At 35.8% G+C, this 26,830-nt stretch overlaps 1 protein-coding gene and 1 long non-coding RNA gene across 11 annotated transcripts in view; both read left to right on the top strand.

Moving 5' to 3' along the window:
- IKZF2 (IKAROS family zinc finger 2) overlaps positions 1-23,222 on the top strand; it is a 173,740-nt gene extending 150,518 nt beyond the window's left edge. For 8 of the 10 annotated variants that reach the window (XM_049888952.1, XM_049888951.1, XM_049888948.1 and 5 more), the window contains 3 exons: positions 142-279; positions 8,803-8,946; positions 14,568-23,219. In XM_049888952.1, the coding sequence (XP_049744909.1) occupies positions 142-279; positions 8,803-8,946; positions 14,568-15,292 (1,007 nt within the window). In that variant the 3' untranslated portion in view covers positions 15,293-23,219. Of the gene's footprint in view, positions 1-141; positions 280-8,802; positions 8,947-14,567 lie in introns of all 10 variants that reach the window. The other 2 variants (XM_049888956.1, XM_049888955.1) reach the window with 2 other exon arrangements.
- Positions 23,223-25,136: 1,914 nt separating this feature from the next.
- LOC126078424 (uncharacterized) overlaps positions 25,137-26,830 on the top strand; it is a 91,197-nt gene continuing 89,503 nt past the window's right edge. The window contains exon 1 of the long non-coding RNA XR_007518034.1: positions 25,137-25,179. This is a non-coding gene — a long non-coding RNA (uncharacterized LOC126078424). The remainder of the gene's footprint in view (positions 25,180-26,830) is intronic.

Below are 26,830 nucleotides of genomic sequence, written 5' to 3'. Positions count from 1 at the left end.
TCTTGCCTAAATCAGAGTGTGAAGGAGGAGAGATCTAAGTCTAAAAAGCATATAAATACTTTCTCCAAACTACCAAGTGTTGGCTGTTAATTATGCTTAGGATGAGACTGAGAGCATACTAACGCTGAGTTCTCTTCACAGTGGGTAAGCCTCACAAGTGCAACTACTGTGGACGAAGCTACAAGCAGCGTAGTTCACTGGAGGAGCACAAGGAACGCTGCCACAACTATCTCCAGAATGTCAGCATGGAGGCTGCTGGGCAGGTCATGAGTCACCATGGTGGGTAGAAATGAGATTTGCCATTTTCATTCAGCCTTATACTGTTTTATGGTGTTTTGTGGGCTAAATAGTTCCTTCCACTTTTCAAAAATGAAAATAAAATCTTAGTCCATTTGAAACAGTTTAAGATCACATTAACTTTGTATGGGATTATCTTCTTATGCATTTTTAATGAATTGAACTTTGGGATACTTTGCAAACAAGCTGTATTGAATTTTTGTGATACTCCAAAATTATTTGTGATAACTTGTATTTGATATTAACATAAGCAGTGGTAGCCAGCCTTGAATTCAACAACGGGAGGTATTGTATACTCTTCCTTTTCATTAACTGCACCAAACTGTTGGAGATAGTTACACGTAAGTCTCTAGGTTTCCTAAAAGAATGAACTGGTTGTTTGCACACTTTTTCATCTCTCTTTGGTAAGTGATCAGTAATACAATTTTAAAATTTCTCCAGTCTCTCTTGGATTTATCTGTAAATTACCGATTTTGGTTTCTACAAGTATGGGAAACAACCTAGACTAAAATTAGGTATCAACACCGTTTCCCTCCTCAAAAATCAAACCCCAACAAAACATCCTAATCTCCAGCACACACAGTGGCAGGTAGTAAGGCAACACCTAAGATTTATCAATTGGTAATTCTCTGTTCCTCAAAACTTAACTTTTGTAAATCAGCCTTATACAGGAAATGTATTTAATTCATTAGATTTAGGGAGTCTGTCTTGTTCTAGGAAATCCTGGTGGCGTAGTGGTTAAGTGCTATGGCTGCTAACCAAAAGGCTGGCAGTTTGAATCCACCAGGCGCTCCTTGGAAACTCTATGGGGCAGTTCTACTCTGTCCTGTAGGGTAGCTACAAGTCAGAATTGACTCTACAGCAGTGGGTTTTGGGTTTTGGGTCTTGTCCTATTAATTATATTTTTACACGGATTGATTTTGTTATTCAAATAATACACACAAAAACCCTAACACATTGGTACATTTATAGCTTTTCTCAATAAGACACAAAGAATTTGGCCAATATTAAATGGTATATTTGGGAATTGTGGTAGTTGTTTTTAATTTTATATCTATTTAGTGACTTGTAGACATAGCCAGCTCAGGGATTATTCCTGAGGGTTTTTTGTTGTTGTTGTTATTGTCATTGTGTTTGTTGAGGTTTTTTTTTTATTGGACAGCTAAGGAGTATTTGTTGTCAAGTTGGAGTTTAAAAAAAAATTTTTTTTAATATTTATTTTGTTATCCTAAGTAATGGAAACATGCCCTTGTATCAAGGACAGTTTATATAATTTAAATAGTCAAATTGAATTCCAGTTTGTTGTAATTTAGTCCATTTATTTTTATATTGTTGACATCATTAACGGGCATATTTGAAAATCCATGTGTTGCAAGTAAATAAGCATGCATTACCTGGACTTATGAGGGTAGCATAGGATACAGAGCATAGAGGTTAAAATGGTGATCTTGGAGTCCAACAAGCCTGGTCTGTCTGACTGTGGTGCTTACAGGCCTGCTGTGAGAATTAAACATGATTGCATATACAATAAAAAAAAAATGGCCTAATAAATGGTTCTTTTTACTGTTACATTTAAGGGCATTAGATATTAAGAAAAAAATAAGTTTATCATTCCTTATAAGGTTTTGTTTCTTATCAGAAATAACATAGGCATTAGAGAAATTGTGGCCCTGCAAATTATTTGACTTCCTTTATTTCTCTTGCACTTACTTAGAAACCTATGAACTGCTAGTTTTATTCAGAAAAGATTTTCTGAGGTTTACAGAGGTTTTTTTTTTTTTTAAATCCTTGTACCATAGGAGAATTAGAATTTGGCTAGCATGAAATTGAAAAGAGATGGTATATTCAAACAAAATATTTTAGTCAAAAATAAGTCCCATATATGTATTTCTACAGCAGATCTAAGGAACTTGTCATGGGTTTCATTGCCCACCATGCACACTGTTTTTGTTTAAAATGTTGGTTTTAGGGTTGGCTTCAGGCAGGGAGCTGATGGAGGCTTGGAGGCATGCCAAAGATTTCTAAAGACACCTTGTGGCACCACTACTAGTTTTTCTTTTGTACTCTTCTCTTATTTGATAGGATTATATGTCTACAAATCCACAGATGAATTTGTTTTTCCATTCATAGTTAGCTGTGGAACTCTGTGGTGCATACACACATGAATAAGAAAGAGTGTCTCCTAAAAGTATTTATAGTGTTACAGACAGATTAACCAGTTAGAGAATAAGTGCTAACCAAAAAAAAAAAAATTAAAGCGTGTGTATTGGGGGAGGAGGGCATGCCTTCTAAACAGCTAGGGCCTTAACATCAATTTCCACTTGCTAATTTCCCAGATTGCTGAGCCTTTGACTGCAGGGGCCCATTACAGAGTGGCCCTGAAGTTGGTACAGATTGGGGAGAAGTGGGGAAAGAGACTGGGCACTTCATAGAGCAGAGGGCAAATCCAGGGAGTAGGGGGTAAGGGCAGGTATTGATACCATTTATAGACCCAAAAAATATGGCCTTCAATATTGTACATAGTTTTAACTATATAAATTAATATCAGTGCCATTTCATACCATATTTTTTCTAGATATGTTGTAATAATACTTTGAAATTATTCTTAATTTCTTTTTCTGTTTGCTAACATGATTAGTGGGAAATTGACTGTATGAGGTAGGAAGTGATAAGTGCCGTGAGGGAGAAAAGTATGCTTAAAATGCTAATGGCATTCGTCATTAACCTTGTCTTATATACGTAAGTTGGTGTGTGTCTCCTTCTAAACAGAACCACAATGAAATTCAAACTTATCCCCTTCTTTCTCTTTCTATCCTGCTACATCTTGTCTTTTTTTTTTTTTTTTAACTATAGTGGTAGATATGGGGGTTGCCATTTCTGTCATTGCCATTAGCTCCTTTAAACTAATTACTGTCTTTTTTTTTTTCTCATATCTGACATAGTTGTAACTCTTAGCCTCTCTTTCTTAAAACATGCCCACATTGGCCCTTTTAATAAAGAAAGAATTTAATGTAAAAGAGGCATTCTTTCATTTCATTCAAAAAGCTTTCTTCTTGTTTTTTTGTCAGCTTGCTTTGTGCCGAGTTCTATGGAATGTTGTAGGATATAATGATAAATAGATACAATTTCTTTTACAAATTTATATTATTGTCTTGTAGGGAGTACATACATTTTTTAAAAAAGAGAAATAAAATGAAGCAAAACCTCTAATAAAGGCATTATGCAATTCTCCAAGATCAAGGATGTAGAAGTGGTCTAGCTATGTCTGAAGAAGTATAAAATAGCTTCTTAGTGTTTGAACTGAGCATGAGGGATGAGTACAAGTTGCCTAGATGGGGACAGGACAGAGAGAGTTTGCATTCCAAGCAGAGAAGTTGCCATCAGCAAAGGCTTTGAGGTATGAAAGAACATCGACAGGTTCCTGAACATTGAGCGTAGTTGGAGTTAAAGAAATGGTAAAAAATGAGACTGAAATAATAGATTGTGATGCGAAGGGAGAGCCTTTCATGCCAGCGTAGTGCTTGAATTTCAGTGTATAACTGATGGGGCGTCACTGGGGGGATAATAATTTGTGTCTTCTAAAGAAAAATGTCACCAGTGTAAAATATAGGATAGATGGCTGCCTGGAGAAGGAGGTAGTGAGAGAGAGACTAGAAGTTAGAATGCCAAGGAAAATATGAAAAGGCAGTGGCAGGTCAAGAGACCAGGATGAAGCACTGAAGAGATATTTTAGAGGTAGAATAAAAGATTCTTAGTAAATGTTGAATGGCTTTTGAGGGAAAGAGAGGCATTTCATGGCTCGTAGTTTTAGAAATAAAGCTAATATTGAATTGGGTTTTCTGACAGATCATTTATATTATTTGAAAGTTAGCTCTGTGCTGATTTTTCAAGTGTTTTCAGCTTGAACAAATAGCCTTAAAAACCAAATTATGTAATTACCTTCCTTGCCTTAGCCTGAAGACAAAATGAAAGTATAAACCAAAAGGTTGCCCAACTTTAAAGCAAGAATATATCTTCTTAAGTTTATACGCTGAAGTGTTTGGGAAAGGGAAGTTCTCTATCCCAAATATGGAGGCATATTTTCTTCTTTGACCTATTTCCATTGAGTGGCATCATTTCCTTCACTGAATGATTCAGTAAACATCTATTGAATATTTACTGTTTGTCTGACATCATACGAGGTACTAGAGACACAAAGGCAAACAAAAGGCATTCCGTGCTGCAAGGTTACTCACCAACTATTGGAAAAAATAGACAAGAAAACCAGCAATTAGAGCATTGTATGATCAGTATTAGAGGATCATAGAAGAGGGACATCTAAATCAGACTTGGTGTCCAAGAAGAATTTCCAGGGAAAGTTATATTTGAACTGAGTTTGAAAGGCAAGATAACTTGCTAAATAAGTTGAAAAGGGTATTTCATGTGAAGAGAATATATGAAGAAATAGAAGTCTAAAACACCATGGTGGCCTAAGGACCTATAGTAGCTTTGTGTACTTGGAGTGAAGTTCATGAAAGAAGAGAAATTGGGAAGTGATAAGATTAAAGAAATAGTCTCTAGGCAGAACATGAAGGGCCTACCTATTGTGCTAAGCAAAAACTTTTTATTATATTCTGAAAAAAAAAAGATTACATTTGCATTTTATTGCTAGAAATGTGGGAGATAGAGTAGAGGGTGAAAGGAAGAGGCAAGAAGACCAATTTGGAGATTGTTGCAATGGTCGAGGTGGCCTTAAAAAGCCTGGAATGTACAGAAAAGTTATGAAATTGAGAGCAACTACAGATGTAGAATCTAAAACCTGTGATGCCTCAATGTATATATGTGGGGATAGGTGATAGGAAGGAGTAGGGACAGGAGACTGAGTGAAAGGAAGAAATTTAGAATATGCCATAGGTACCTAGCTTGGATGATGGGGTAGATAGCACCATTAACTGAGATGAGGAATAGTAAAAGCAGAAAGAGTCTATGGAGAAAAATGGGTAGCTCAGTTTTTTAACTCACTATGTTTTTGGTGCCTGTTAAACAGCCAAGTACAGCTGTCCAGGAGGAAGGTGAATCTAGATCTTGAGCTCATGAGATAGATTTGGATAGGAAATAAAGGTGTAGAAGCCATCATTTAAATGTAGTAGATGGAAGTGTAAAAGATTTTAATAAAGTTATGTGGTGAGTAAAGAGTGAGATATCTAGAAGGCCAAGGACACAACAGGAAAAAAAAAAGATCCATGAAGATGAGTAAGGGCAGAGAGGGAAAATGGAAGACCTGATTTCACAGAAGCCAAAGCAAGTATCAAAACTGTCAAATGCTGTGAAGGAGATAACTAAGATAAGGGAAAAGATTTCTTTAGATTCAGCAACATGGAAAACTTTGGTGACAAGATAGAAGCCATCTGTTGTTTTTGCTTACCCAACATCCCTTCCCCTTCCTTTGGTAACAGGGCTTCCATTTTCCTTGAGAGAACTGTCTTTCTCCTGTGGCAGGCATGGTGGGATTGTCAGTCCAGAGGGTGGACATGTGACCTAATCTGGGTCCTTCAGACTATTTCTTCTTGGAATTTGAATTTTTAGTTCATTATTTGGGAAAAATAGCTATGTTTTAAACACTTTTATGGTTCTGTTTTCCTGATGCATCAATGTAGAGATAATGATATTATGTAAGTATAAATAATTTTTAACCTGGTTTTAACTTCAAAAATGAGATCAAAGATATTTGGTTATGAAACTTGCTCCAACAAGTGAAGTTGGCATATTGTTATATTTTTAGCCTAGATAAGTGCCCCAGTATATGATAATGCATTATTGAATTAACTAGGGAACTTGTCTTTCAAGTAATATATAACCAGAAATGTTTTGATGGGTTGCACCCAAATCCATGAAATAAAAATATTCAGATTAGTTACATAGTTGAGAAAATGTATCAGGTCTTTTCTCAATGGCAGACCTTATAAATATATCAAACTTGTTTATAAAAAGCTAACACTAGAATTACATCTCCAAAGAAAAGTATAGCAGAGTGGTTAAGAGCCCAGGCTCTGGGGCCAAACTGCTACACTCAGTCCCTACATTCTCTACTAACTAGGTGCTAACCCCAAGAAAATTAACTAACATCCCTGAGTTTTAGTTTCCCCGTATATAAATGAAGATGATAATAATACCTATCTCTTGGGATTGTTGAGAGGATTACTTGAATTATTAAACGCAAAGCCTTAAAACAGTACTTAGCACATAGTTAATGTCAGTTATTGTTATTACTGCTGATTTGGTAAAAGCAGAATGAATTTTTGACATGTAAAGACCTATAGTAAAGTAGAAGTTAGACAAGAGCTCTGCTGAAGTCAATATTTTCAGTTCACATGAGCTTCATTGAACTTGGGCCAAATATGAATTGAGTGGATGTGGTGTGGGGCAGTTCCCATACCCAGGTTTCATTTTGAGTGTTAAATGTGTGCAAATATGAAAATTCAGGGTGAAACTTAAAGCAAAACTGCCAAATTTTAGGCTATTCATTTCAAAACTAATTAGTATATTCAATTTTGGGGCAAACCCTTTTAACCAGTTTAGCAGTTTTTTTAGCAAAATTTACACCAGCAATTTTTTTCATTCTTTCATTTTTGATCTTGGTTCGTGACATATTTTCATCTTTGACCTGCTATTTTTTTAGTTATTTAGTTATTTTTAATAATGTAATAAGTACCTGTGAATTCACCACCCAAAAGAAAGATTAAGGTTTTGACAATAATCTATGTCTAATTACATGGTGCCAAACCACCACTATGTCACCGTTTTGCCCTGTCTCGCTTACCTGAATTCTTTGGTAATCTTTTCTTTGCTTTTCTTTTTATATACATGGTTTTACTTTAACTGTATATCTTGTTAAATTATGTGTGTGTATTTTTTTATATACATACATATATGTATATATATATATACACACACACAGACACATCTATGCATATATATATATGCTTTTTACTTGTTTGTAAAAGAATATATAACATTCTATGTAGTATCTTGAGGCTTAACATTTTCCACTTAATGATACAGATTGTATCAGTGTAGAAAATGACCTAAGTGTTTCCTTGTTTCTGAATCTTGTCTTAGATTTTTCCCCCAAGTTTACATCCAGTATTTGCAGAATTCCTTATTCATAGCCAAAGGACCTCTTATAAAATGCAGATTAAAGGTTAAATTTTTCTGCCCATCTACCAGAATACAGCAGGTTAACCAAAACTTAGATTGAAGATGAATTTCTTTAAACATGTCTGGTTTAGGAAAATATTTTTCTGATGCCACTTTTTATTTCTTCAAAATCAGCAACCTGAGTTGGTTATTAAATAGGTCACCTGCATTGTGCACTGGACTTTCTTAACTTTGGTCTCTTGCTTTCTCATGTTATTTTAGCATCAGGCAGCAGAATCCCCTTATAAAAGAGAATGTGTTGCCCTTCACACAGTGGGGATACCCTGTACCAATGAAGGGAGCAGAGTAAATCATTTTACAGTGCATGCTGAATCTGAAGATATGAAACCCTCGGGGCTCCAGACAGCACTGAGACAAGTGCAATGGGAGCATGCAATAATAATCAAGAAAGAATAAATTACAGTTTTTCCTGTGAACACTGGTTTTAATCAACTGATCTGTCTCGGATGTCACTTTATCCTCATTTAAATGTTCTTTGACAGCATTTCCACTCAAACACAATTTTTTTAAGATCTTTTTTGATGCCACGTGTCAGTATCTAATATAGTAGTCCATAGCAACTTAGAGAAATGGGAGAAAGTAGGAGCAGCATTGGAGAGTTGATTTGAAATGAATTAGGGCAGTAGTTTAGTGAGCCAATGTGCCAGTTTGGATATGGATTCTCTTATCCTACTGACGAGCTCTTTTTAAAATAAATTACAACCGTAAAGCTGCTACAGTTTACTATGCATAGACATGTTCAGATCTGGATCTCCTTCATGAAAGCTGCTTTATGCTGGCATTTAAGCTACTGGGGCAGTAGGGCTTACAGCTCATTCAGCTCCACAAAGCTGCAGGAAAATACCTAGGTGGAAAAACTGAACTCTGTGTGTCTGTTTAAGCTTTCCTGCAAATCAAGTTGACTTTCTTAAATTATTTTAGAAAAATAAACTCCGAAAGCCTAGAGAATAGTGTAGCCTTAGCACTATTGATTTTAATCAGTGTAAAAAAAAAACTCTTTCAGAGGAATAAGATGAGAAACAAGATAAACACATTTGCCGCCAATAGAAGCAACAATTTATGTCATTGATTTGAGAGAGACTTGGATGAAAACAGATCCTGTGTGTGTGTGTCTCTGTGTGTGTGTGTGTGTGTATGTAAAATTAGAGAGTATACTTTCACGCTAGACATTATTCTTTCTACTTGCTTTTATTCAAGTATACTAGCTTAACGTTTGTATAACACATATTCAGATGGCAAATTCAGCTATATATCTTTCAAAATGTTGAAGAAATTATCAGATTGCATTTTTTGTATGGTTTTATATAGTACCTCCTATGGAAGATTGTAAGGAACAAGAGCCTATTATGGACAACAATATTTCTCTGGTGCCTTTTGAGAGACCTGCTGTCATAGAGAAGCTCACGGGGAATATGGGAAAACGTAAAAGCTCCACTCCACAAAAGTTTGTGGGTAAGCATTAAAAATGCTTTTATTTCTTTAAAAGGTAGTTTTAATGACCAAAGGCATATCCCACATCTTAGAAAATTATAGGGTATATTTTCAGTTCATGAAATAAATACCAGTCTCTTTTCTCCATTCTTCTTTACTCCCTGCCAGTCCGTGTGCACCACACTCACACACAGATACACACACACACACACTTAGGCCTATGGGTCTAAGAGAAATAAAGGGAGGGACTGATAATAGTAGCTCACTGTCTTGCAATGAAATGAAATGTAAGTTGAAATGACATGTATTAACTCTTAACTTACTTAAAAAATAATAAAGAGTTAATGGGAAATGGTATGGCCCGTCACAGTGGTTGAGTGCTCAGCTGCTAACCGAAAGGTAAGCAGTTCTAACCCATCAGACGCTCCTTGGGAGAAAGATGTGGCAGTCTGCTTCTGTAAAGATTACAGCCTTGGAAACATTATGGGGCAGTTCTGCTCTGTCCTGCAGGGCCACTGTAGGTCAGAATCGACTCGATGGCAACAGGTTTTTTTTTTTTTTTTTTGCCAGTTTAATACTCTGTTTTAAAATTTTCATTAGCATCAGGTTTTTAACTGTTTTCTTTATGTGATCTAGAGTGAAGAGAGCTAATTGTAATTTTTTTTTCAGAATTCTACATTAGAAATCTTATACAATGCACATACAAAATGGTTCATATGTGGATCTATAGGTTCTACTTTGTTTTCACCCAAACTGATGGTTTTAGACTGAGAAGATTAAGCATTACATATTTAGACTTTTTCATTTCCAGGCTCTTAAATAGAGCAACTTAGTCTTTGATGTACTCAGACTTAGCATTATTCTGATTATTCTGATGAGGTGTCTAGGATACAAAAAGCATCAAACCTTTAAAAAAAAAGTATGAATAATAGAGACTCAATATAAAGATTATCATTTATTATATATATATCTATTAGACATTATATAAGATAAAAAGAAGAGATAAAAATATTCAAAAGAACACTGTGGGACATTCTGACATGGGTTAAATGGTGATTCGGAAAAAAAATCTTTCCTTTGATTATTTCAGGCAAGAAAGAGTAAAGAAATCCTCTTACTTCAATAAACACCTTGAGAGAGTTTCCTTTCAATCTAAAGTTGAAGAACCAACAAATCACCAAAATATCACTTTTAGAGTAGCTAAAGGGGTGATCACTGAAAGAAGGATAAAGGGGGATTCAAAGGATGATAGTTCATACTAGGTCAGTTTAAGACTCCTGAGTTTATACTCAAAGGCCTGCATTGGGCTCTAGGTAATTTACTTCCTCTCCCCTCCCTTCCTCCTTCCCTTCCTTTCTTCCTTCCTCTCTCTCTCTCTCTCTCTATCATCTGTTGTTCTTTATGTCTTCAGTTCAGTTATTTTAAAACTGTATTCATTTGACAGAAGTCCATTAAATGCCTATATCTCAACTAGACATTGAGAAAATGTGAAATACATTGTCATCATTCTTTCTGTCTTCTCAGTTTATAAAGTTCTGCTCTTTGGAACATTTTCGTCATGTTTCCTATGACTTAGAGGTGCTAATCTCAGTTTGATTTGATTATGTTCCTTAGAAAAGTATGAACGAATTTTTTAAATTATAATATGACTTTAAATATGACAGTAAATTTTTGTTAAAAAATCGAGGTACTTTTCCTTTATTTGGACTTCACATTCTAATAGTAATATATAATAAGCAGCAGGTTGGGTAACTATTTCTGTGATGATTTTTGAAATAAAAATTTGGTCATTCAGCATTTATTGTAAATTCCTTTTTTCCATGTTCCTCAGATAAATACTGTTCTTTTACCTCATCAAGCTCTCTAGGCAGATGCTCCCTAAACTATTTGTATAACTATTTTCCTCCTCCTCTCTTGTCCTATGCAGCTTAGATTTCATCATTAGTTGCTTTTACCTTTCTTGCCAACATTTTTGACTCCTTGCCTTGTTGTTCTTCTATCATCTTCTGGCAAAACCCCATTCTCTAGTGAATCAGACCAAGTGGCTTCTTCATATCTACATCTCAGTGCTTAGTGCTTTTAGAAAAAAAAAAATTCCACAGCTTTACCAATTTATTTCACTCTATATAAATGAATAAATGGTCTTAAATATCATTTGGCCCATCCATACTCTCTAGCATCACGTCGTTAATCCATCTCTGAACAGTCATTCTCCTACTCTTCACTCTGCCCGTTTCAAACCTTCTCTGTTCTTCTCAAACACGTTATCTCACTCCTTGATGACCTTATCTAAATCTGCAGGAAAAAAAAAAATCAATTGAAAATGATTTCAGTATATTATCATCAAACCCATGGAATTATGTGCACCCAAATGAATACTTTGTTCATTTTTTGTAATTAAGATGAGTTATTCTGAAATTCTCCTTTCTTGTCCCCTCAAACACCTCACACTATTACTTTTCCTCTTTCTCACTTGTCTTCAACCTCTCCCGTCTGTTAGCATATTTCTGTCAGCATTTAATGTGGTAAACTCTCATCATTGAAAAAAGAAAATCCTCTTTCAAACCCAGGTCTCAAAGATGGAGTTGTTGAAAGAATTCTCTGTACTTGATTTTCATAACTTCTTTTTACTCATCCCCCATTGCATGTAACCTGACTTTCTTCCTCATTTTCCACCTCACGTGAAGGTCACCACCAGCTTCCATATTGCCAAATCCAGTGGACACTTTTTAGGCTATACCTTATAGGACACCTGAACAGCATTTGTCACTACTGAGTGGTCCTTTCCTGTTGAAAAACTCTCTTTCCTCAGTTTCTATGACACTGATCTTTCTTGCATTTCCTCCAGTTTCTCTGACTTGTCTTTCTCAGTCCTCTTTAACAGCTATGCAAATGGGTCGAAAATACTAATGGAAGCACCTAATCATATGCCTAAATATTTTAAGTTAAGCAGAAAAACTGTTAAAATATGTTTAACCGCCTAACTTGGAAGACAGGCTTCAAATATAGAATTCTCAGATTTCTCGGAATCCACACCAAAACTTGATAGCATAGGCAGAACCACCCATTGGTCTGCAGCAGGCCAGTCCCCCGTTTTCCCACTTCTGGTTCTGTCTGGTATTAAAAGGGGCCTCACACACATGTGTGTAGATGCTCCAGTCTGCACATCCAAGTACTTTTCACACTGTAGCCACACAAACACACATAAAAGGGTGTGCCTTGGCCACTCTCAGGCCTGGCCGTGTGTATAACAGCAACACATTTGGTAACCAAGAGGATGGACCCTATAAAGAGACCTGTGCAGGCCCTGGAAGCAGGTTCAGAGCCTTTGGGCCAGGAATTCTGTAGTCCTGGGTTCCCAGAGTGTTGTCTAGAGGAGGTGAAGGTGAGCTCCAAATAAATGTGTCCCTTGGCCCCATAGGCTCCTCATTCCATGAGGAGCAAGACCCAGGGCTCTCTGAACATGGGGCCCAGGGCAGGAGACCCTCCTGCCCTGGCCTGTGGGTGGGCATAAAAAATTGGTGTTCTTCCGGGTTCTATTTTTGTGCTCTTTTCTTCACACTTTATCTATGCCTGGGTGATACCATCTATTCCCATAGCTTCAGAAGTTACTTTGTATCAAGCCCAGATTTCTCTCCTGAGTTTGAGACCATATCTAAGTGCTTTCTGGGCATGACTCTTACTCTCATGGTCTTCCTCAAAGTGAACTCATCATCTTTTTTATCTCATTGCTAACCATGCTGTTTCCCAGGCCAGAAACCTGGGCTTCCTTTAACTTCTTTCTCCTTCTCATTCTCTGTGTCCAGATAATTGCCAAGTCCTAGCAATTGTAACTTTCTCTCCATTCCACTGACTTTGCTTCATCTCCACTGCCACTACACGAGTTCAGGCCACTGTGATCACTATTACAGAAACTTCCTAACCACTCTTGGCTAATGAATAACTAATCAGGACACTCCCCTGTTTAAAACCCTTCAATCCTATAGCTCTCAGGATAAAACGGAAATTCTTTGGTTTTTTGAATGAAGCCCTATATTATCCGACCTCTTATTTCTCACTGTTTTCCACTTTTAATAATTTTGAAATATAAGTAATTACTTGAACAAGTCATGTCCTCCTGCCTCTGAGCCTCCCAGCAGCTTCTCCACCCCTCATGTTCTTTTACGTGACTAACATTTACAATTAAATTCCTGCATCTGATGCTACTTTGTTCAAGAAGTCTTCCTTTCCTCCTCTAGTATGAGTTAAGTATTCCCCTTATTTGATACCACAGAATGTATCACATTGTATTCTAAATGATCCCTAAATTGCTGTCACTCCCTGTAAACTATAAGCCCTTTCAGAACATAAATCAGGTTTGTCTAGCTTAACTTTGAAACTCTTTTGACATTGAGATACCTTAATTCAGATGCCATGAGATAATTTTTAATCATTTTTTTTGTTCTGTTTTTATTAGTCATCACCATAACTCTGACTCCACTTGGAAGCCCTTTCTTTAAATCTTAAATACTACTAACTACCCTAAAGTGCTTTTCCAGAATGTAGTTCTGTGGATCAACACTCCGTATCAACATCACAAGTTAGACATCCTTCCAAAACAACATACTTGACATTTGTAAGAAGTCCACTTGTATTTTTATTTTTAAAACTAGGTAACTAGTTGGAGACCACAGTGTTTTAGTGACAGAGTTTTAAAAAGTTGAAGTATTCGGTCCAAAAATGGCAGTATTTGAAGGAAAAAAATCAATTACTCCTTCCATTTTAAGCACTAGAAATCTTTTGTAGTTAATATTCAGATACTTATGTTGTAGCAAAATTAGATATGTTGATGTAAATATTAAAGAGAAAACTTTTTGAACATCTTTCAGTCAAGGAAAAAAACTAACAGTGGGTACACATACCAGCAGCATCACATGTAAAAATGAAAAATTATCAGATTCAAGAAGCAAAACAAAGAAAAATGAGATTTTCCAAGCTTATGAGCAGGTACTTTTAGAAATAATTTCTAATTTTATTTTTAAATAGCCCTAAGTTTCATCCAATGTATAAAGCAATACAACTTTTTAAAGTATTTTAATAATGATACTTTTTAGACTCTCTAGAAAGACATATAATATCTCTATAATTTTTTTTTTTCCTAAATGGAAGTTAAGTCAACTAAATTAACTCTTCATAACAGTGAGGTGACAGACGTTGTATCCATATCCCGTTGCTTTTATGATCTCTGTAGCTCAGTCACTCATTTTCACAGTATGTGAAAACACGCGTAGTCCTTGACTTATTTTCGCCTGCTAGTTCTTTCTCCTGTAGCCCCTGAGTTCTGAACAAGTGAAAATTTTAATAGAGAATGAAAATGAGATAACACACTCCACCATACTTGTCAGGCTAGATGCATTCTCATGATGGCATTAGAACAAGTACAAATGGCTTGTGAAATTTTTGTGACTGATCCTCTTTGTATGTGAGCTGTATTTTGTGTTTCTCCACAGAATTAATTAAAGAGCCCAGATGCTTGATCTGAAGGATAAGACGTACCACATTATGGAAGATGGGGGGTATTAACTTTGTATACATCTTATATTTTTAATCCAATCACTGATTTTGCTGTATTGTTTTTTTTTCCCCCCTTCTTTTCCTTTCAGGGGAAAAGCTCATGCGATTCAGCTACCCTGATATTCACTTTGATATGAACTTAACATATGAGAAGGAAGCTGAGCTGATGCAGTCTCATATGATGGACCAAGCCATCAACAATGCAATCACCTACCTTGGAGCTGAGGCCCTTCACCCTCTGATGCAGCACCCGCCAAGCACAATCGCTGAGGTGGCCCCAGTTATAAGCTCAGCTTATACTCAGGTCTATCATCCAAATAGGATAGAAAGGCCCATTAGCAGGGAAACCTCTGATAGTCATGAAAACAACATGGATGGCCCTATCTCACTCATCAGACCAAAGAGTCGACCCCAGGAAAGAGAGGCCTCTCCCAGCAATAGCTGCCTGGATTCTACTGACTCAGAAAGCAGCCATGATGACCGCCAGTCCTACCAAGGAAACCCTGCCTTAAATCCCAAGAGGAAACAAAGCCCAGCTTACATGAAGGAGGATGTCAAAGCTTTGGATACCTCCAAGGCTTCTAAGGGCTCTCTGAAGGACATCTACAAGGTCTTTAATGGAGAAGGAGAACAGATTAGGGCCTTCAAATGTGAGCACTGCCGAGTCCTTTTCCTAGACCATGTCATGTACACCATTCACATGGGTTGCCATGGCTACCGGGACCCACTGGAATGCAACATCTGTGGCTATAGAAGCCAGGACCGTTACGAGTTTTCATCACACATTGTTCGAGGGGAGCACACATTCCACTAGGCCTTTTCATTCCAAAGGGGACCCCTATGAAGTAAAGAACTGCACATGAAGAAATACTGCACTTACAATCCCACCTTCCCTCAGATCTTGACATACCTTTTATTATTTTTTTTTTAATATTACTGTCAGAAATTCTTATTTTGTGGACGCAGTGTCATTTGCTCTGCCTAATTACAATAAGGAAGAAACAGAACAGTGAAGGGACGGGATATTGTTTCTTGATAACTTGGCTTGTTTATTTTGTGAGAATTTAAGAGCAGTTCATTTCTGCCATGCATAGATATAAGGTATATCATGCTTTGAAAAGTCACTTGATCCGTATAGGTTGACCTAAGAGATCCTAATTTGCCACTGATATTCAGGAGTATGAATGAAGACAGGAAAGTTTAGAGTTTTCTTGGTAAGACTTTCACAGTTTAAAATGGTGTAAGTAATTTTAGTCGTCAAAGAAGAATTTGTTTCAAAATGTAAACCATTTTTTTTTCTCTCTTTCTAGAGATCATGGAACACAAATCAAACGCATTGTTATTTTCAGTGGTAACTCCTAGAATGAGTTGTTTTTGTGGGTTCTATGTTTACTTCCCCTATGGAATTTATAATATAGTATGCTATACACTGTACCATATAGCAGACTTTTGAACTACAGGTAGTTAAGGACCACCAACAAACAATACATGTGAGGTCCTGTGATCTTATTTTTCTAAACTTAAGCACTGTTTTTCCATAGTTTTGATGACTGGCATTTTGTAGACACCCTGGCAGCCTTACTTTTAACACCTTTAATGAATAGTATTTTTTATCTAGTTTTCAGAATAACATATGGTCTAAGAGTGGCTAAGAGGCAGGCAGTAGTTTTCAGGTAGGACTTCTACTTTTCAAAAATTCATCTGGAAAGTTTTGTCTTTTTTTTTTAAGTTGTAATGTGATGGCAGTATATTATACATATTTGTGTCTAAAAGTATGCTTATGATTGTCACTTTATCAGCATTTAATCAGTGTTAACCAGTCAGCAGAAAAATATAATTAGGCTAACAGTAGGGGGAAAAAAACACTTAGAAATTCTTTTTCTGCTATTTCTCTTTTCACTGGTTTTTCAAGCTGTGACTACCCAGTGTTCTATCCATAGTCCATTCATCTTTTACTCTTTTGAGTAGAATGTCTTTAAAAATCTTGCTATAGGCTGTTTCTAACAAAATATCCTTGGAACAATTGCAAATTTGACCTGAATGTGGCAACTTGAACCCTGTAACGTTATTCAACTAGGGCTACTTATTCTACTGTTTCTTCAGTAATGATATTTACCATTTTTGGTGCAAGGAAAATTAAACTTCTTTGTCACCTGTACGTTGGACTACAGATAAAAAAAGGAAAACAAACAAGTTTACTTTATCCTTCTTAGAATCTGGAACGTGACTGAACCTCCAAGGAAGAGTGACTGTGTCCTGTACATTTTTCTATTTCAAAACCATTCACTTACGTATAATTTCTTGTCAGAAGTGAAATCTCAGTTCCTTAATACAAACTTTTTCTTCTTTTAATCCATACATGACATATGGGTGAATCTGTATTTCATGTGCAGATTTTAATTGCACTTATGTGGGTGCTCTGTTTTTCTTTCAGTCCAGCAGTGTTAGAGGGGAGAAACCGAGTGATACCGATTGAACTCATTTGGGGTGGACACAATTGGAAGGCATGTGTTTAGGGAGCACAGGCATGTCTGTGACTGGATTGTCTGGTAACCATCTGTGAATACTGAGATTTTGTTATCAGTTAAGTAACTGATTGCTCTAGAATATCATTAATTAGGATGCTGAATCTATATTTCTTTATACAGTGTGATGTGAGCACTACCAAGATTAGAGACTGTGGACAGATAAGCAAATCTGGCCCCAGTACTGCTGATAACTCATCTTCTAGTTTACCATATGCTTATTTAATCAACTTCTAAGCACTAGAGCTGGGCAAAAATAGCTAGAACTAGGCAAAAATCAGCTCTCTTTTATTTGGGTTTCTAGTCCCTGTCATTTTTTTTTTTTTTTGAGAGAGATATCTATTAATTTAATGCTGACAGAATGCACAGAGATATATGAGATGTATTAAATAGAATGTCAACTATTACATTTTTTTTTCTGCATGCCTTGATATATTTGAATATGCAGTTTATTCAATGGGAAAGTATGTCTTTGAGAATCTCTCATCCCAGCCACCCTCTCACCGTTCCCAAATAATAATTGAATTTTTTTTCCCCCTTTTGAAAGAAGGTAAATACTTCTAAGGTCAATGATTTTGCGTTCTACTGATTTAAGGAAGCTTTTCAGCCACGGTCAGTATGTTCATAACTTTGGCTATGTGTAAATTTCTTCTGGCATCAGTCTCTGAATTCCTGCTTTACTCCCACCCCCACCCCCACCCCAGTGAATGAGCAATCATGTGCCTGCTGCCTTGGGGCAAGACTGTATGTGGATGGACCTAAAGAGATGTATAGGAAGGACCTCTGAAAACAGTGCAAATCGCTCTCCTTTTCTGATTTCATCTTTTTGGGACTTTTTTTACTGAAGAGAGTTAATGTTTGTGAGAGTGTATTTGCTACAGATGTACCATTGTATTTCCTTACCTTCTGTGATACCAGGAACAGAAAGGTAGAGATTGCCCAGAGCGTGGCAGGGAGGGACAAATGAGGGCAGGGTCAATTCAGAGGTTCAGGTTAGAAAATACTTAGTGGACATAGTGCTTTCTGAGAAACTCTGGATGGCTGTGTTTGCATGCTTCTTCTTCACAAAAAGAAATTTACAAGGTAACAATACCTAAAAATAGATACAAAGGTCAGACACCAAATAAATCAAGTTTTACATAACGGTTGTATGCCCCGTTTATTTAGGTGAGAATTTATATTACAGGAAGTCTTTGAGGGGCATGAAAATAGGTTACCCTCTATTTTTCAGTTTGGCAAATATTCAGAAATCTATCACATTGCTTTGCCCTGATTTTGCCTAGAATTTTATCTCCAGCTCTTGTTGGAATAGAAGTATGCTGCCTCTCTTTCTAATATAGTGATTAATCACTTTTAAAAAGACATTCTAATTGGCTTTTTGAAACAGTGAAAGTGACCTGTAGGCAGATTGGAAGAGATTTCAAGTTGTTAAAAGGAAACATTCCATAGATAATTTTCCGGAGGGTCAAAATGGGAGAATGAGATTGGGATTTAGATTTAGCTACAAAATACAGTGTCCCTCCTACATACATAAATACAAGGAATTGTATTTATCAATCACAGTGTGTGTGTGTGTGTATATATGTATATATGTCATACACCACACATATCCATACATTTTATAAAGAAAACTCATGAAGAGAAGCAATTAGAGTGATCAGATGTGTGCAAGAGCATAGAGTTCAAATTATAGTTGATACCTGAGCAATTTAGTGGGTTTAAGAAACACTAAAGAAGTTATTAGTGTGTCTTTATGACTAGTGGCAACTATTAAACCCTGGGTCTTCAGAATCTCCTTCCAGAACGAAACAAAACAAGCCAACAAAAAAAGACTTTAAGCTGATTTAATATAACCTCTAAATTGAAAGAAATATAAACTCCTATTTGAGTAGGAGGAAAGAAACCGGAAATAAAAATTTTCAACTTTTACTTGTTGGTGAGGCTGATAGTTTTTTTTTTTATTTATAGATTTTGTGTCTCAGTTGTACATCTTGCAAAAACGATGTAATCTTTATGATATATTTTATAAATGTTTAACAAAATTTATATCAGAGAAGGCATTTACATGAAAATTATTTTACTTACTTTCCAAATTGTATTTCATTCTGTCTCCAAAATAATCCCTTATGGCAGAAAAAGAGCAGAAGAGACTGCAAAAATATACAACAAAAATCTGTATGCTCCTAGCTTCAAGACACGACTTAGGTTCTAAAAGGTACTGGCTACATTTTTTTTTAACTTTGGATTGTTCATTTTAGAAAAAAGAATGTCACATGTGTGATCATCTTTAATCATATATATTAGTAAGTACTATCTATATGAAGATTGTTCTAAAACAGAAAATTCCCAAATCCAAAAGAAAAAAACAAGTGGAGTGAAATTTAAATGTGTATAAAGAAGTTACAGATGTTTTTAACCCTCCAGTTTCTGCAAAATAATTAAAATATACAGTAACTGGGCTCTTAAGATCCTGAATTTAATGTATTAAATACTTATAAAATTTCTTTATGTTGGTGCCTTTTAAAAATGCATTGAGAGAGTGTTGATTAGCCACTGTTGCTCTACAGCACTTTTATTATGTATTTCTAAAAACCACTTAAAATTGAGTACTTATATAATTCATCTCTGTGTTCTTAGGGCAAAACTGTTAGAGGGAGCCCCCATAATTTCCCAATTTCAGCTTAGCTGTTTAAAGTAAAAAGAAACCTTAGAACCAGATTTTAATATCTTTTTAGTTTGATAGCTTTTCCAAATACCATTACAAGATGATGCAGGTAAAACTTGAGGTAAAGTGAGATTAGAGCTGTGAATCGCATAGTATGTGTTTTTGTTTTGTTTTGTTCTTAAGGAAGAATCAGTTCTGTATCATACAAGGATTTATTAGTGGAACTTTCAGTTAATAAAATACAGTATTGTTTTGGAATTTCATCCACGGACTAGTGTTATAGTCTTGGAACTGGTGTCTTCTAACCTGTTAATGTTTTATGGAATAATGTTAAAAAGCAGGTAATTAGTTCTCCTTGAACAAAACAAAACTGAACAGTCACATCGATTTGCTGTTCTCCAAAGCATAACCTCAAATGGTCTCATGCCGTGGTCGTGCATTACTTGCTACGAATGTGTTAGGATACGACAGCTTTTATAAAAAGGAGCTGCTGGTGATACAAAGCAGATGTCACGTGACCAAGAAGCTGTGATACGCTAGTGTTTCTTTTTATCATAGTGTATTGCTAGGCCAAATAATGACACCTTGAATATTTTTACATTTATTGCAGAAACTTAAATTTTAGAATTGCCATAAGGTTTTTATGTAACATTCTATTTCTAGCTTTTTAGTTTTATCTTGCTGTACTGTAAGTTTGTGGGTATTTTTCACATGCACCCTTGAAAATAAGTTCATAATTCTATTTATGGTGTTTTTCTCCCATAACATTGCATTTGTGTATTTTCTGTATAAATTTGTGAATTAACCTTTATCCGTACGAAGAGTGGTACACGAATGACTAGTTTTCTAAGATGTCATTTTTATTGTGAATAAAATATAAAATTTAGAGGCCCTCTGCTAAGTACCATAATACAGCATATAACTTCAAAAATAAAAATAAGCCACTTTGCAGTCAATTGGGCCTTCAAATTACCTCAAGTGACACAGTAAGAAAGCTTCTTGAACGGGTGGAGGTCACTGAATCCCCTACTATGCACTTACCAGGATTTAACTTAATTTACTGGAAATAGATTTTATAAAAATGAATACACTGTAATAAGGGAAGGACTCTTTTTTTTTTTTTAAGTAGTTCAAATTCTGAAACTGTGATAAAAAATTTTGACTGTCAAGCACTCTCAGATTTTGAACGTAAATCACTTCCCCTTCTGTGTAACAAAGCTCTCTTTGTTATCTCTGTTAAATTTTGTAAACTGTCCCCCATCTCTTCCTCTCCTCTCTGTCCATCTCCCTTCTGTCATTGTTTCTGGAGGTCTCTGCCTTTCTTTTTTCCCCTTACTAGTTTGAACATTAGATCAATTCTTATTTCCAATTCATCAGTCTCTTAAGTCTTATTTTGTTGTGTGTTTTATTGGCTGTATAGCCTGTTGATGTATTTTTATACTCAAGTATAGTTTTGTATTAAAAATAAATAGATGAAAAATAGTAAGGTATATAAAACCTTTGTGTTACTTTAACTTTTAAAAATTGGGTACCTAAAATATGACTCCAGAGATTATGTAATCATAACCTGGTACATTTGCCTTTCTTTTTGTTGAATTTTACATTCTAATTTGTTTTTTCTCCTAAAACACATATCATGAGAGACTAGACAGTTTTTTGCAAGTATTTAGAAAAATGCTAAAAATGTAAAACAAAAAGTCTTAACTTTCTCTCAGTTGGGGGAAAAATGCTTTAACATTACTATAATTATATTCCAGGTTTGGAGGAAGGGGGTCTTCAGGCCCTGTGTTTGCTCTTAATAGTTGAACCTTTTAGACCATGTGTTATTTGCAAACTCAGAATGGTTGCTTCTTCTTTTTAGTTAAAAATATGTTTTTCTTTTTTTTTTCTGTACAAGTGCAATACTTCCCTTGAAGTCTTAAAAACTATGGTTTTTCTTTTCTGGCCTATTCTTTAAAAAATAAACCTAAACAAACCCATTGCTGTCGAGTCAAATTCTGACTCATAGTGATCATATAGGACAGAACAGAACTGCCCCATAGGGCTTCCAAGGATATAAATCTTTACGGAAGCAGACTGCCATACCTTTCTCCCAAGGAGCAGCTGGTAGGTTTGAACCACTGACCTTTCTGTTAACAGCTGAGTGCTTATTCACTGTGCCACCAGGGCTCCTTTTTATTCTTTCCTTAGCTAATGACAGAATGAAACCATTAAAAATCATGGTTTTTTAAATGACACAATAAGTAAAAAAAAAAAAAAAAAAAAGCCCACATTCAAATGATTTGAGAGTGTGGAAACCATGGGTCTAATCTCATGGCATCTTTATTTAGGCTAAATTTCCATTTAAATAATCTTTTGTCTGAGAAATGTCTCCTAAAGTTGAAATTCTTAAAGACTGAATTTTCTCCTTTGACCCTTGCTCAGTGCTCTAAATTAAGAACTTAATATTTTTTTATTCATGTCTCTGCTTTTGGAAATGAACTTTAAAATAAGAGCAAAGCACTTCATTCAGTTGTAAACACGTATCGCCTATTGGAGAAAATTTTAAATATTTGGAGCAGTCCTGTTTTCAAACAAATTTAAGTAAGGAGTATTTTTTATATGATACATATTTATATGTAGTTTTTTTAATGCTGGTTTTCTTTCTTTTTTTTTTTTTAATACCTGTACCCCTGTAGTGAAACTGCTGTAATGTAAATACATGTTTTGTTAAAAGATAACATTTCTTTGTCATTTCTTTTAAAGACGGTTACTGCATTTATACAGTAGCTATGTGTCTTGGCCATTCTAGATTGTTTTTTCTTTAACAATACCAAAGGTAATTAGACTGTTTTAAAGACTAATTGCTTTACAGTTTCTAGGATATTTTGAGTTTTAGAAGCAAAGAAAAAAATAATAATAATAGGTCAAACCAGTAAACCTCATTTTTTTTTCAAACTAATAATTTGGAGAAAATAAAAACTATTGTTTTAAACAGAAATATATATATAAATATATATATGTAAAATTAAAATTTCAGACCTTGTATGTCAGGTTTGCTCATTGTAATGTAGTTTTTTAAGGCTCAAATTACCATACCTCAGAAAATGAGGTTTACGATGGAAATACTGAACAGTCTTTGCAGCTGTGTGACAAGTCACCCCTGGAGACCTCCACTAAACAGTTTTATCACAGCAGACTAAAATGTGGGACTTGTATTTTCTTTGTTTTTAATGCACACGCATACATGTTTTGTGCATGTATGTGGGTACTGTGTATATGTGTATGAGTGCTGTATATGCATGTGTGAGTGTGTATCCGTATGTGTGTACAACTAAAGCTGCAGAAACTTTGTAATACTTTGTGAAAAGGATTATATTATAAAGGTTTGTACTGTCTGAGTGCACAGCTACTGGAATAAATTTAGGGAATCTCAGGAACAAGCATATAATTTGTCCAAGATTTATTTCTTCTCAGAAGTGTAAGTGCAGTTTTTAATTCTGTATATTATTTAATATTTTACCAATAAAAATAAACTTCTGACATAAAAAGTTTGCTATAAAAACTTTCTGGTGAAAATTCTGTACACAAACACCTCTTCCAAATACAGATGACTATATAATGTTGAATGGTATCAGGTTAATTTATCATTGCTCTTGTGTATCGGTGCCACTTCTTGACCCATGATTTGCAGACATGTAAAATCAGTAATCTTTATCTCAGTCATTAGTCCAACATCATCGTTACTATGGAATCCACCATACCAGAGTACAGTGCATTCCATGATTTGTTAAGAATGACATCTCTTTGCTCTTTGGTTTTCATACATGTATTACCCTTAAACCCAATCTAAGTGGTATGTATGTGAGATCCTTTCCCCTTTTTACAGAAGTGACTTGCTCAAAAGTAGATACAGAAGTACACAAGTGGTCCACGTAATGGTCAATAACCGTATTAGAAATCAGTATTTCTTAGGAGTGAGACCAAGAAAGAATAAGTTTTAAGTCTTAGAGATTGTTTAATTACACTGGCAAAAACTTGGGTGACTGTCCTGCTTCATGTTGTACTGCTATTGTGTGAGTCACAAACTTCTCACTCAGATTCCAGAATGCAGTATATCTTTTGCCAGAAAAAAAGTTTGTTCTGTTGCAAACATCTTCATAACCAGAAATGTCAAAAGGACACGTATTGCAAACCCTTTTTATTTAGCTTTAGCTATCTGCTCCTCCCCCATGCAAGTTTAAAGCACACCATCCCCTTTGAAAGAGCTATCAGAGTTTTTCTTCCTGGATAAGTATTTACAAAATTCCATGGATATTTATCACATTCCCCAATAATTTCACTTCCAAATGCCACAAAGAATGAAAAATGCTACAATCTGAGTGAACTTTTCTTCCATAACCATCTCTGAATTCAAAATACTAACTTAAGGGGGAAGAGTGCAAACAGGGAGAGCAGAGAGGCAAAAAGGATGAGATTACCGAATTACTCTTTAGTATTGAGTTTATGACAGTTCCTTCAAAATCAGCAAGAAATATTTTACCATTTCTTGTGATATTAACAAGAGCCAAATGAGAAGTATTTTTTGAAAACTTCTCATATACTCCTGAATTTTTTATTGCAGTAGAGTCAGAATCGATAATTAAAATCAGTATGATTGGAAGACTTTCTTATCAACATACTCAAACCAAAGGAATGCTGTTGGAGTGTGGGTCACATGATGAAGTTCATTTAGCATTTTAGCAACTCTGCCTCCTGCCCTTAGTGGTTGTAAGATGGACGTGAAGTCCAAATGATTAATGCACTCAGCAGCTCCTTGAAAATTTGAAGGTTTGCATCCACCCAGAGGTGCCTAGAAAGAAAGGTCTGGCAATCGTCTGAAAAATCAGCCATTGAAAGCCCAATGGAGCACAGTCCTATCCTAACACATGGGGCCACCATGAGTCAGAATCAATTTCATGGCAACTGGTTTAGGTTTAAGATTAACAAATTAAACTTTCAGCAAAACCTCATGTTTTGTTAATAGCCCTACTGAAAGTTCCCAGTGTGGATATTTAATTTCTCACCGAAGGACCCAACAAGAAGAACAATTGGTAAATGAGGATTTTGCTGCTTTTCTCCAGTTTAGCCAATCATCTGAGGATGGTGCTCCTATAAACTAGCGTAACAAGCAGACAGGAGAAATTGATGAAAAAAAGTGATTTGGATGTCTGTAATCCCATATAAAAAAGGGGGATGAAAATGGGGAGAGATCCTAGAAAATATATGCTCTGCCTGAGAAAAATAAATGTGTTAGCTTTGTTCTCAGCTGATGCTTTACAGCCTTGGAATGTATCTTGGGTGAGATCAACTGCCTCTAATTTGAAATTTGTCAGGCACAGGACAAATCTCAGAACAGTAAAAAGAGATGCTGCCCATATTGGTGTTGAGTTGTTTGTTCCAGCAACCCTTAGAAGACTGGTGTAAGCCTGATCATCAGAACAGTTAGAACATTTGTGAAGAAACAAGATCTTTAAGTCCTTTGTTACCAAGGTAAGAAGGAAATAAGGGTATTTATATTGGGCTCAACAGGACCTTCGCTAAGTGTATTACTAAACTGGGAGGGGAAACCCTGGTGGCATAGTGGTTAAGAGCTCCAGCTGCTAACCAAAGGTTGACAGTTTGAATCCATCAGGCGCCCCTTGGAAACTATGGGGCAGTTGTATTCTGTCCTATAGGGTCACTATGAGTTGGAATTGACTTGATAGCAAAATGGGAGGAATCGCTCAATGCTATTATTTTGCCTCAACAGGTGGAAGTTGGGGTCAGAGTCAACTGTCACCACTGTGAGTGCTTAGCCAAAAACCTGGATGGGGAAATAAGAGAATTTAACTAAGACGGAATGGAAAGAGCCCAAATTATATCAGTGTCTTGGACCCATGTATTGGTTCTGATTCGGTGGACTTAGAAGCTTAAAAGCCCCAACAGCTTTAGCAAATGATGGAGGTGTCTCCAACTCTTCATTCTAGCATAACATCCCCCATTTAAAAGTAGAGATGCATAATGTAGGGTATTTGGCGATTATAAAGTAAAAGTGGTGCATAGCTTAGAAGCAAAATATTCCTGCCCAGATAGTGAGTGACCTTCTTTACTTCATTTTCTTTCCTGTTTTTTTTTTCCCTTTCACTGTTTTTTTTCTCTTGAAGTTCATCTACATTTTACTCCAGCTCCTTTCTCTTAATCTTCACTTCTCCACATAAACCTTTTTTTCATCCCCCCTCCTCTACATAAGCTTTTTTACCGTTTGCTATCTGTTCTCCTTGACCCTGTCACTATTCTGATTAACCCAGTGCCCTCGAGTCCGATTAGCTAACCTGAAATACAATCTCTATCAGTATAAGTAGTTTAATGCAACCTGAATATACATAAGTTTTAACCAAGCCCTTTTAAAAAAGTATTTTACAAATTAGTACAATTGTTCCTGGCTTTCTGTCTCAAAATTGCTATGGAAAGTGTCCCTGTTACTTTACCTTCATTTTACTGGTAAGGAATTAAGTTCAGATTGGTCATGACTTTGTTTATACCAAGAAAACTCGTTGTCGAGTTGATTCCAACTCATAGGGACCCTAAAGGATAGAGCAGAACTGCCCCATAGGATTTCCAAGACTGTAATCTTTAGGGAAGCAGGTTACCACATTTTTCTCTCTCCAGAGTGGCTGGTGAGTTCCAACTGCCGACCTTTTGATTAGCAGCCAAGTGCTCAACCACTGTACCACCAAGGCTCCTACTTTGTTTATAAACACTCCCAAATCAGTGAAAAAGCTAAAACTAGACTTTAATTCCTGATATATTTAGTCCAATGTTTTGTTTTCTAAAGTACTTTATTCAGCATTTGATTGATTTATGGATGACAAAAAATAATTTGTTTTAGGAGATACACCTTATACATAATGTTTTTCTTATTCTATTTTTTAAACAGAATGATCTCAGTTGAACTGGCTGGCACAGTCAGGAGGTTGAGAACTACAGTATTAAGTAAACAAAACAAGCAAAAAACCCATTGTTGTTGAGTCAATTCCAATTCGTTTCGACCCTATAGAACAGAGTAGAACTGCCCCATAGGGTTTCCAAGGAGCAGCTGGTGAATTCGAACTGCTAACCTTTTGGTTAGCAGCTGTAGCTCTTAAACACTGTACCACCGGGG

The sequence above is a fragment of the Elephas maximus genome, chromosome 6 (assembly GCF_024166365.1).
Source record: "Elephas maximus indicus isolate mEleMax1 chromosome 6, mEleMax1 primary haplotype, whole genome shotgun sequence".
NCBI classification, from domain to species: Eukaryota; Metazoa; Chordata; class Mammalia; order Proboscidea; family Elephantidae; genus Elephas; species Elephas maximus.
Note: the sequence above shows the minus strand (reverse complement) of the source record. Positions and strands in the feature narration are given on the sequence as shown.